Source organism: Staurois parvus, unplaced genomic scaffold, assembly GCF_062004578.1.
Source record: "Staurois parvus isolate SC_StPar_1 unplaced genomic scaffold, SC_StPar_1.0 ptg001200l, whole genome shotgun sequence".
NCBI lineage: Eukaryota > Metazoa > Chordata > Amphibia > Anura > Ranidae > Staurois > Staurois parvus.
Genome location: NW_028318996.1, coordinates 3277263 through 3289968, shown reverse-complemented (window position 1 = coordinate 3289968; position 12706 = coordinate 3277263). Strand labels below are relative to the sequence as shown.

Sequence of the window (12706 nt, the reverse complement as noted above, 5' to 3'; positions counted from 1 at the left end):
GATTCCCTCAGATTGGAAAAGGGCAGCATTACCTACTGTACAAGTGAAGGATCATGATGGTATTGACCCAGGTTTCGACTCTGAGGTGGCTTTTGTTCTCTGCATGTGTCATCAACTTTGTTTTTGTATCTATATGAGATGACCGCAAATAAAGGTCACGGCATAAATAGATGGAAACAATGAGTGCGCTATTAGTGTATACTGCTGCATTTGGAAAAAAAACTTGACTTTCATTTAGTTCAGTAAGTGGCGAACATCCAGTGGTGAGTCTCCCAGTTTTGGCTTGGAGTACCCAGATCACAGTGGGTTGCTGGCTCAGCACTTCATTTAAGAAAATTTTCTATATTTTCACACCACATTCTGTGATTGGGCAAGGGAAGATTGCAATGAACCTCCTCAACTCACAGGACACCTTGCATTTGTGAAAAGAATGCAAACTGTTTTCTCAATGGACGAGGTGTTGAGCAAACAAACTAGGATGATCTGTGTACTCCAGCTGGAACTGTGTGTGTCAGCAGCTACTGTTTAGTTTGTTACTGTAAAAAATGAAGGTAAAAGTTTTCCCAAATGCAGCTCTACACACAAATGGCACACATTTCATTGGTGTATATATTATATATATTTTTTTTATTATTATTTTTTTTATTAACAGTTCAAAATTAATTTTTGGCCAGATTAGGCTTTAATAATTAGATACCATAGTTGGTAATGGTCAACACATACATTCCTTGTATAAATCCTATTTTGAAGCTGCCATATAAGTTTGGGATAGGTTATATCCTTTCAGGTTACTGTTACAGACTCTGAAAACTCTGAAAGGGGGGGGTTGCTGACAGAACATGTCACATGATTAGCAGATGGGAAGTCTGTGCTGTTTTATCAGTTCAGCATTGAGACATGCTAAACTGCATTCAGCAAATAAAGAGTGTGGCAGAACTTTTTTTTTTTTTTTTTTTTAATACCTGAATGGGCAATCAAACAAGATCTCCTGAATGACACACTTTGTTTTGCAGAAATTTCCGGATTGTGATATATGTGGTAAAACATTACTAACCAGATATTACAGTGACATTTTATTATCAATATTTGTTGTTCAGGTATACTGGCAGAGCAGTTTGTACCAGATGGCCCTCATATGCACCTAATTAATGGTGAGGATCAAAGCTGGGTGAAGCTTATGAATTGGCAACATTCTACCATGTACTTCTTCTATGGCCTCTCTGGAGTGGTGGACATCCTTGCCTATTTTCCTCTGAATGTTCCACGGGGGCTGGATCGCCTCTCACTGGCGCTGGCTGTTTTCATTGAGGGTAAGAAGGCTAATTTTTTTTTAAGGTCTTGCTTAAAGTATATATCTAAAGGCTATATTTTTGGTTACTTGTTTTAATTTCGGATAGATTAGCAAATGTTGTTTTTTGTGTATCTGAAAGAAAGTACCATCATTGATATTTTTCACCAGAACTGGTGTCCTCGGTGTTGATTTTTCTGTTGATAAAAATGGCTGCACATTTGTTTATGTACCGTGAACCATATTTATCAGTCTGAAAAAGAAATCTTTGTTGACCACAGCAACAAATCTGATTGTCTTTCATATTCCCATGCAGCATATGAGATAATGTAGGAAGACTTCTTAATGGTTCTTATGGGCGCACACATTGTTGGGCTAAGTAAAGTCAATTTGATTTAGTCAGTTATTTTAGCTTTTTTCTTATGCCTGTTAGTCTCCATTCCCACTTTGGCATCTGAACAGATATTGTTTTCACCTTTTTAATGACTACCTCATCTGATTACATATGTTTGAAGCTGAGACTCTAGCAATTAATAAAATGTTTAAAGTAGTCTTTGATATGGTCCCTTTCCCAGGCGGTCAATGTAGAATCCTGGAGAAGGGCCCCTCCTGCATGCATCTGTGTTGTTTTGTTATAAATAAATAAACTACTATTCCTTCTTTTACCTCATAACCCCACCACCCTTCTCTTGACAGGTCTCCTATTCTATTACCATGTCCACAATCGACCCCCTCTGGATCAGCACATCCATGCCCTGTTGCTAATAGCGGTCTTTGGTGGCTCTGTCAGTATTATGATTGAAGTGTTTCTGAGAGACAACATTATCCTGGAATTATTCCGCTCAAGTTTAACGATCCTCCAGGGAACTTGGTTCTGGCAGGTAGGTGCCCACCCACGAGGGCATCATGTTTGGTTTAGCACATACTGAATAAAGTACATACAAGTAAAGTTATAGTATATTTAACTCCAAAACATTTTAATTTTAGTTATAGATACAGTAAGGAATGGCATTTTTATTTCCTGACAGATTTCCTTACCCTTCCTGTTCCAGAGACACAACAGGAGGCGAGAGGAAATGCCTGTGTACTTAACTTGATCAGTAGTGGCAGTCCCTGCATTCAAAGGCAGGGGCAGCACCAGGTGGGTGCTTTGGGGGTGCTGAAGCACTCCCAAAATTCAGATGCCGCTACTTGCATATATCAGTGTGTTGGGTTTTTATTTTATTTCAATGTACCTGCAGATCCTCCTATTTTTGCCAGAAGGCTGGGGATTCTTTTTTTTCTTGTGGAGGGATACAGCTGTTCCAGGCTCACAAAGCGATGAATTTTAGTGAGTCTCGGCAGGCTGATTTCAGAGGCAGATTGATATACAGCCCCTCTGCTGGCTCCTCAGCCAATCAGAAAGCATTGTACCCGCCCACTTCCCCAGCCCACCTGACTTGACTTCTAAGCTTTAACAGGAGGAGTTGCCAGCAGCTGCACAGGAGGGGGAGAGGAGTGGAGAGAACACAGCCTGCAATGGATAATGGACTACAAGAGGCAGATTCTCCAGTCTGCAGTGATAAGTTATTTTCCTACACTTGCCAGCATGGAGAGAGCAGGCTTGTTTTTACAGTGTGGGATACACTGACTCTTCCATCCATCCCTCCCTCCCTCCTTCAATCCATCCAAAACCATCCCTCCCTCCCTCCTTCAATCCAACCAAAACCATCTCTCCCTCCCATTCATCCATTCCTCCATTCCTCCCTGTATCCCCCCTTCCTTCCCTCTGTTTGCATTATCTTTAAGATAAACATTGCTAGTGTCACAATAAAGTCCTGTTTCCCACACTCTATAAACTGTCCAGGGCTCTTGCACACCAACTGCCTAAGTCCATTCACGATGCACTCTGTACATAGCTCACTCCTGACTTCTGCACTTTGTATGTAGCGCACTCCTGAACCCTGCACTGTGTACGTAGGGCACCCCTGAACCCTGCACTGTGTATGTAGGGCACCCCTGAACCCTGCACTGTGTACGTAGGGCACCCCTGAACCCTGCACTGTGTACGTAGGGCACCCCTGAACCCTGCACTGTGTACGTAGGGCACCCCTGAACCCTGCACTGTGTACGTAGGGCACCCCTGAACCCTGCACTGTGTATGTAGGGCACCCCTGAACCCTGCACTGTGTATGTAGGGCACCCCTGAACCCTGCGCTGTGTATGTAGGGCACCCCTGAACCCTGCGCTGTGTACGTAGGGCACACCCAAACACTGAAACATGCACTGTGCATGTAGCACTCTCCTCAACCCTTCGCTCTGTGTGTATTGCAGTCCCAGTATTTACCAATGCCCACTGTTAGTACAGTTTGGCCAGAGCAACCATTTGATGTGGCATGCTCTCCTTTTTTTTGGGGGGGGGGGGGAGAGGGGGTCATTTGTATTGTGGTGCGAGCATGGTTGGATACTGCACTAATTCTTTGAGAAAAAAGCCCTGACCACCAGTATGCAGGGGACACCAAATCAAACAACTACCATGCAACCAAAAGAATCTCAAACGCAATAACCCTAGAGTCTTTTTAGCTGGTTGCTGCTAGCATTGATATGTGTTCCCACCTTCAACATAAAGGAATAAAAAGCAAAAATGCAGCACAATTCCACACTCTCTTTATAAAATAGTACAAATATACTTATAAGTGCAATGGTAAAACCTATATATGAATATACAGTACAAATCAACCAATGTATTGCAATATAGTAGTGATGGTGTCATCCTTTCTGCAAAAAATATTTTGAGAATTTTCAGAGCTGCAATGTGCAAACAATGGTGAAACCCCAACATATAATAATAGAAGGTGTTCATTAACCAGTGTATGAGAACATAGTAGTGATGGTATCGCCCTTTCTGCAAATGTTAAGAAATGTTGTAGAGCTGCAATGTGCAAATAGTGCTGAACTCCCTACATATAATAATGGTAATAATAATAATAAATGTAATTGATGCACACATCTATTTTTTTTTTTCTCCTTTTCCACTATTATTTGCACATTGCAGCTCTGCAATATTTCTTACCATTTGCAGAGAGCAAATGGGCAGCACAGTGGCTAAATGGTTAGCACTTCCACCTGGCAGTACTACGGTTGTTGGTTCAAATCCCAACCACGGCACCACCTGCCTGGAGTTTGCATGTTCTCCCTGTGCTTACGTGGATTTCCTCTAGGTACTCTAGTTTCCTTCCACATTCCAAAGACATGCTGGTAGGTGAATTGGTACCTGTCTAAATTTGGCCGTAGTATGTGTATGTATGAATGTAAGTTAGGGAACTTAGATTGTACGCCCCTTGAGGGTTAGGGACTGATGTGAATGTACAATATACATGTAAAGCGCTGCGTAAATTGACGGCGCTATAGAAGTACCTGTAATAAATAAAATAGAGGGTGAAACCATCTGTCAGGGATCTGGGTAAGACCAGAAATGTGTGGACTGACACATGGAAGTAACAGGCTTCAGAAATGATGTAATAACAATATAATTTATTATTAGCCGCCCAAATATACAAAACGCACAGTAAACAAAACCAACCTTCCACTAATATCATTATGTGCGGGAACACAGGCTTAATCAGGGCTGGAGAGGTGGAATGGTCAGGCAGGCCTTATGGTTCCGTCAGCGGCCGACTGGCGGTAGCCTCTAGTGGCCCACTGGCCGGAGTCCCTCAGGGCGCGGAGTTTAAGCCTCAGTCTGCTGGTTCACCAGAGCCCCTGATGGTGGGGATGGACTTGAAGCAGCCTGGACACCAGGTCGCGACCCCCGAGGAACACCAGCTGTGGTAGAGGCAGGTGCCAATGGCGTAGAGCAGGTAAGAGCCAGATGTGAAGAGATATGCGTGGTCAGACAGGCCAGGTCGGTAACAGCGGAGCAGACAGTACAGAGTGGCAGGCAAAGAATAACAGGTCACAGGCCGGGTTCGGTAACAGGAGGTCAGGCAATGGGAGCAGGCAGAGAATGGTCAGGACGAGCCAAGGGTCAGAGCAGGAGAGGACAGCAGTATCAGGATCAGGCTGGGTCGGCAACAAGGCAATCAGGAGTACAGGACAATCAGGAACAAGATACAGGGGCTCATGGGACAACACCAAGGCACTAATTGCAGGCCTGGTGCTGCTTAAATATACCTCCTGCAATCAGCTTCAGGTGATGGCTTGATTGCAGGAGTGAGATCCTGGCTGCTGAAAGCACCCGCTGGCAAGCACCGGTGCTGCAGCCCACACGGCAGGTGAGCCCATTCCTGACACACCCGCTGGCAAGCACCGGTACTGCAACCCACACAGCAGGTGAGCCCATTCCTGACACCATCACTACTATGTTCTAATACACTGGTTGATTTGCACCTCTTCTATTATTATTGTAGGTAGGGGGTTTCACCATTCTTTACAACAATATTTTGAGAAAATTCAGAGCTGAAATGTGCAGAGAGGATGACACTATCACTACTATATTTCAATACATTGCTTGATTTGCACTGGATTATCCATCATGTATAGGTTTTACCATTGCAGATAGTCCATTTATACTATGGTATAGAGGAAGTGTAGGATTGCCCTGAATTATTTATAGATATACAGAGGACATACTGATCACCTTTTTGTACAGAGGACACGCTAACCATCATTGTGCAGATACACATTGACCACTAATATAAGGTATTCTGAAGACTGTGGGTTAATTATTATCTGGGAGTTATTTATTATGCTGTGCTGGGGTTTATTGCTAAACTTAACACAAGCTGGGGGTTATATTTTCTGGCTGGGCTTATTTTAATACCACAGTCTCTTCGATTTACCCCCAGGTTTTATTTGGCCTACACAAAGGGAAAAAAGTGTTACACTACAAGCCATAGACCATGACGAAACACCCACTTGATGGCCTTGTCCACGCCCACAGGTGCACAGTAGCTGGCACACTTAGCACGCCACATTAGCACCCCCACTCATACTTCCAGCATAGCACCCCCAAAAAATGTTGTTTGGAGCTGCCCCTGTTCAAAGGAATGTTATTCCACAACAATCTTTATATAGCTTGAATGTATACTGAAGATTCCTGGAAAATTAACGTTTCAGGAATCTGTTTCCTTCATCTGGGCTAATAAACATTTTTGATTTTACAATCCGTTGCAACCCTAAAAACTATTCACAAAATATGGATGAGCATTTCTTCCCAAATAAAATTTGAGAGCGATGTATAAAAAAAAAATGCTTCTAAATACCTTTTAGTCATTGAATTTGTCCCAGATCACGTGACCCTCCCTTGCTCCTTCTTCAATTCAAATTGCTTGGCTGATGGGTGGGACCAGTCTGCCATGATGTGAGTTGCAATGATGGGAGGAGCCACTGTCAACCAAACACTCTTACCTGGCCTGTCTGATAGTGCTGTTGGTGGCAGCTAGGAGGCTAATGGGCACTGCAAGCAATAGACACTGCTTGTTTATTATTTTCCAGATGCTGCACCCCCCCCCCCAGTTTAGCTAGGGGGAGCTAGACCCTAATGGTTAGTAAGGAGCTGGTTAGCAGCTTAGGTGAGTCAGTCAGTCAGTTCAGGTAAAATTCTGGTCAGGACAGAGACTCTGCAGGCCAGTCCCTCTGAACATTTCCCCCTGTTCTGAGGCTTTCGAAGGAGGGCCTTGGAGGCAAGGGATGGATCTGAGGAGTGGTTTGTTGCACTCTTGACCTCAGACCTCAGCCAATCCTCAACAGAAGGCTTGACAAGGGGCTGAGACTCCCTTAAGTGTTAAGAGCCTGCTCAGTAGGAGAGTTATGGTGTTGGGAGAGGAGCCAGGTGGAGGAAGGCTGCCAGGAGGCCTAGTGTGATGGGGCCTGCCTTTGAGCCTAGAGCTAGAAAGGAGGAAAACTCGTGACTCACTGGCCCCCTGAGCGAGGACCACCTTATGGCAGGGAAGGAACAGCCCTTTTAATTAAAATAATAAAATATTAAAAAAAACCCGTATACACACTCCTGATGGAGTAAAGTGATTGCTCTTTTTTTTCACCTAAAAACCTGATGGGGGTTCTACTCCTTCACCAATCCATCCAAAACAAAAAACGTTTTATATTTTACATGTATTTCTCATGGTACTGTCATGCATGTTTAATAAAGCAGTGGGCAAATACAGTACAGGTGTGCAGTACATGCATACAGGATATACTGTCATTGTTTTTCTGCAGTGTCAGGTTTCACAATGCCTTCTTTGTTGATAGGTCTGTGAAGCAGGCTCCATTATTTCAAACAGCAGATTGGTGGGAAGGCTAGAAGTTCTGGATGTACAGTACAGCCTATAGGGTGCAGTGACAATAAAACACCTTAACCCATACCAGCCAATCAGATAGCTATGCTTTAAAAGATAACTGATTTTGTTTTTTTATGTGTTATCGTATACTGCTTTTTATTCTTATTCAGGGGCATCTATTATGAAAGAAATATGGGGTATCCCAATACATTCTGGAAATGCTGTTTGCTTGGCTGTCTTTCCCTTCAGCACTTTTAAAGTCCCTGACTTTTAAAAAGCTTCCTGCAAGTAAAATCACAGCCCCTACTCTACGTATTTGTTCTAGGATAGTAACTCAGGAAGCACCACAGCCAGGAAAGTGATATTTTCAGAGGGAGATCATCAATGGTAGCCATGTATTTATCTCACAATGGTTTTCTTTATATAAACTCAGTTGTCAACCTCACGCAAGGTTATCTAAATCTGAAGGCTTCAGTTGTGTTTTATACTCTTGCAGATTGGGTTTGTGCTGTATCCACCAGGAGGAGGTGCCGAGTGGGACCAGAAGGATCACGAGAATATTATGTTCATTACCATGTGCTTCTGTTGGCATTATGCTGTGGCTGTGCTGATCATGGGCGTCAACTATTTTCTGGTCTATTGGTAAGCAAAAAAAAAAGTGCTATCCAGATGAGGTCAGGGCCTTTGTGGGTGCCAGCACCGTGGGCTCCCCCATACTGTCAGTTTCATTATGCAGGCAGACACCACACTGTGACAGCTTGACAGAGTAGAGCATGGTAAAAGGGCAATTGGCCCCCAAGGGCCAGCCTTTTCTGTGTGGTGTCTGGCAATTAAATTGTCTCCTTCATACTAGGTCAATCTGGCAGAGATTGATGACTGCACAGATCACCTGTGTAACAATTTCATTGATGGCACTGGCCAACATAAATTTGCATTTTACACATTAAGCTGCATTTTTTTTCCTACAAATAAATGACTCTAGCTAGCCATAACTATCCTGCAGGAGCATAATGCTTCCAAACTATCAGGGCTGAGTTCTTTCAATGGTACCTTGTTAATACAAAAACATGACACTTCTGTTCAGGCATCATCTAGAATGCCCCCTCCCTGTCCTGCTTGAAATGTGTATGTAAACCTTTCTCAGTGTAGTGCCACATGCTATGGATATGGTACCCCCCCCCCCCCTTGACCATCACTAGCCAACACTTTTCACAACTGCTAGTTGTTAAACCTTTCTGTAATTGCTAGTTTGGGTGTCTTCACTAATGTTTGGGATCCTGTCAGAGTGGTTGCTGATCATGCTAACATTGTCTACTCTGATATATTGATCACAAGAAAACTGAAAGCTTCATTCAGAAACATTTCCGCTTACAGAGGCCTGTAACTGTCAGTGTCCCTTTGTTTAATACTGTAATTGCATGACACAAAACTTGTATGTTTTTATTTAAACAGTGTACTGAAATTCTTGTTAACAAAATGTTTAAACTGCAGTTCAGTCTGCTTATATTTTGCCTTTTCTGAAATCCAGTGAATGAAAGGGGTGGGTCAGGCTGGGGAGCAAGAGCTAGATAGTGCTGGATGTCCTTCAGCCAGGAAATGAGGCAGGCTGTATCTGACTTTTTACAACTTCTAATGCACATTGTGAGAAGCTCACAGTGTGCAGTGAAATCTGAGTACAACTGTGCAAGACTGAAGGGAAAGCTGGAGTTCAGCTTTAACTGATACATACTAGCAGTGATAAATTTGGTCTAGGTATCTGTGTCCAATGATTTCTGGGCACATCCCATGTGAGTGCAAAATTGTTTTTTTCATCATAGTGATTATTAAAGTATATGTGTATCGCAAGTCCACACACAAGAAATGTGTTTTTAAAAAGTTCAAGGAAGAATGTATTTGCAATGTTATTTAGAATTCTTATAAACAAGATCTCTCCGTCCTAACTTCTGATGGGGTGTTTTGGTGGAATTGGCCTTTATTATTGACCTTACAAAAGGATAAATCACAATACCAATATTTATTTATATTTCATTACAACTTTTTTTCCCATCCCAGCTGCTTGCGGAAGAGCAAAGTGATCTCTAGTGACAGCAGTATCGGCATTCGCAAGTTGAATTCTAACACTACGGGGGCAAAGGCGGCCCTGCTCGCTGCATCAGATGAGGAATAAATCCTGAAACACCATATCCAGAGAAGGACTATCAACCAAACTTCTGCATCTAAAAATATGATCATTAATGATGGAATTAGCAACATAATCTGCACTGCACAGCTCTGTATGGTACATTTCACTCCAGGATAAGTCGCTATGAGGTTTGTGTTTGGACATTGGTAATGGACAGTGAACAGAGTGAATTGTTCCCTATTCCTACCAAACTGCATCATAGTGCAGAAAATGGATGCCAGGAACCAATCAACACTCTGCCCTAAGAACTGTCATTTCTATACAGGTTCGCCACTCCCAAAAACATCATCTTTGATATGAACATTTTATAATTAACCCACTTTTATAGCTTGGTTTTTTTTTTGTTTTTATAACCGTGTAGCGTTTGGTGCAAAGTGAAAAATAATTTTATTTTTTTGTTTTAAGAAAAATATAAATGAAGTAAAATTAATCTGATTACTTGTTTTAATCTGTAATAATAAATATCAGCCTTATTACACGACTACATTCAGCAGTAAAGCAAATGGAAAAATGTGTGCCTAGTATGATTTTTATTGGTTTAGTACTGAGATTTTCCACAAGAGGGCAGTAAAACATCAGCTCAGACAACTACTCATAAAACAGCACAGTAGACAATCTGGTGCTCAATCCTATCCAGGGGCTGCATGTGGCCCTTATTGTATGGTTCTCTGGCTCCTGTTGATAATAGTCTTTTTTTTTTTTGTTCAATATGTTTGTTTTTAAAGCAGAAAATGAAAGAAAAAAGAACTCAGCAGCATAAAGCACCAGTAAGAGAATACATGGTCACATCTGCAGTGACGGGTACAAAACTGCACACAGCACAGTGTCTAATTGCATAAAACAAAACTTTTTTTTTTTCACCTATATTCTTGGGGCAGTAAAGGAAAATATTTTTAAACTGCCTTCTAGTAATGAGAAATCTGCAAGAAATATTAAATGTGGCACAATTCATTTTTAATTTTTTTTAGGGGTACACAAATGTTAAAGCATGGTAAAGGGGGTATAACGGTTACATATGATGGGTCCCCCCCCAAAACATGTCTTATTGCACTTATACAGTCCTTAACAGTTTTCAGCATTACATTTTCTGAATATTACGTGTGGCCCCTTGGTGATGTCAGTGACCGCATTTGAGGATCCCTGTATCGAGCGTTTGACTACCATTTCACTCATCACTTATGTTCTTTAATTCATTTTATTCTGTTATTTATTCAGCAACAACAAATTCTGGAAGTTCAAGGCATGATTTGGTGAACAAATTAAGCATTTGTTTGCTTATGTTCTGAAATTTTGTGCTCATTCAAATTGTATGCTCAACTTTGCTGCTCAGAACATTAAAAGTAATAATGACTTGTGTGGAACAAATTTTTAATTTCTGGAATCTTGCTCTTCTATGCTTTTTAAATGAGGTGTGTTTAGAAGGACTTTTATCTAGAAGTGTATATCTACTTCCTTCAGCCACTATACAGGGGCCTACATCTGTTGCCAGTGAGCCCTAAGATGGATATGCTCTCTTAGATCATTAAGAAAGCCACCTTTTTTAAAGCTGAATTCTAGGTATGGATGTCCTTACATAGTTGCATTGGTCCAGCTTGGACCAATGGAGCTTCGCATATACCCTACTTGTGGGATCCCTGTGGAAGCCAGAACTCAGTCGTATACACCACTACTACAGTCATCATTAGCTTCCAGATCCTGTGCTGAGCAGCTCCTCTGCTTGAATACTGAGCACAGAAAAGTTGCCTGCTCAACAGAGGTGCCATTCAGAAATCGCTCAATTTTCTAAATGAATGCAAAGTCTTCTATGACTAAATGAGGAGATTGTGACATCACTTCTCTACCTCGCCATCATGTCCAATCAGAGAATGCTTTGCATTCATGCAGAAAATACAAAGTGTTCTCTGAATGGTACCCATGCTGAGCAAGTGACCATCTGTGAATACAGTGCAGCAGGGCAACCGCTCGGCACAGGACACGGAAGCTAGTGGAGATTACTGTAGTAGTGGTGCCTACTACAGTGATTTACAGCTTCCACAGGGATCCCACAGGTATTTGTATATGCATAGTTACAGCTGTCCCAAGCTTGGACCAAGTATGTAAAAATGTCCACACCTAAAACTTACATAATCTGTTCTTATAAGACACCTGTGTGATTACATAAATTCACACAGTCCCTCTGAATGAATTGAAAAGGAATATACTTCAGTCATATTTTTAAGTTACATTTTCAGTCAAATCTGAAATATGTTTGTCACAGTTCACCAACACGCCACGCCCACAGCGACTAGCTAATCGAGGCACGCACGTGCAGCCGTGACTTGGGGTAAGAGGGAATAAGGGGGACTTCTAATATATAAAACTGGCCGTGATATACTTTCACAGCCCGCACTACCTCTTGGCCACCACTGGAGGGAGACTCTACTCCAATCCAGCCGGTCGACCACACACTGGCAGATACAAATCTTACATACAATCTGGTGCACTGATTAGGGTTGAGGAGCAGCCTAGCAATCACACACCCTTCTAAGATTCCTCCAGCTATCCTCCAAGGCAGAACCCTGGTGTTAATCACTCTTCCACTGTCCACACACCCCACACCAGACACACCACAAACGGTAGCTTGCCACCACCCAACAGTTTATCCGCAGAATGGTCTGTTGGGACACCACACACACAGATCTCCGTCTGGCAGATCTGCTACCGTTACAATCTGCACGCAATCTGCCAACACACAGTGCAATTGCATACAGATAGGCAATGAACTTGACCGAGCATTTAAAGACACTAAAATACAATACAATCTAATCTCTCTGGAGATATGAGCCTGAGCTTAAGTACACAGAAGTCACTTATTAATTTTATGATTTAATATCCCAAAGTGGGCAGTGCATAAAATATATACAAAGTATAAAAAGTTACAGAAAATACAAGAAGACACACAATTGGCTATTGACTATAAAATAAAAAAAACAGAAA

The 12706-nt window shown here is 42.2% G+C and overlaps 1 protein-coding gene across 1 annotated transcript in view; it reads left to right on the top strand.

The window, feature by feature from the left end:
- TMEM45B (transmembrane protein 45B) overlaps positions 1–11095 on the top strand; it is a 48498-nt gene extending 37403 nt beyond the window's left edge. The window contains exons 3-6 of the mRNA XM_089660091.1: positions 1098–1310; positions 1985–2169; positions 8045–8190; positions 9601–11095. Of these exons, the coding sequence (XP_089516217.1) occupies positions 1098–1310; positions 1985–2169; positions 8045–8190; positions 9601–9715 (659 nt within the window). The 3' untranslated portion in view covers positions 9716–11095. The remainder of the gene's footprint in view (positions 1–1097; positions 1311–1984; positions 2170–8044; positions 8191–9600) is intronic.
- The last annotated feature ends 1611 nt before the right edge of the window (positions 11096–12706 follow it).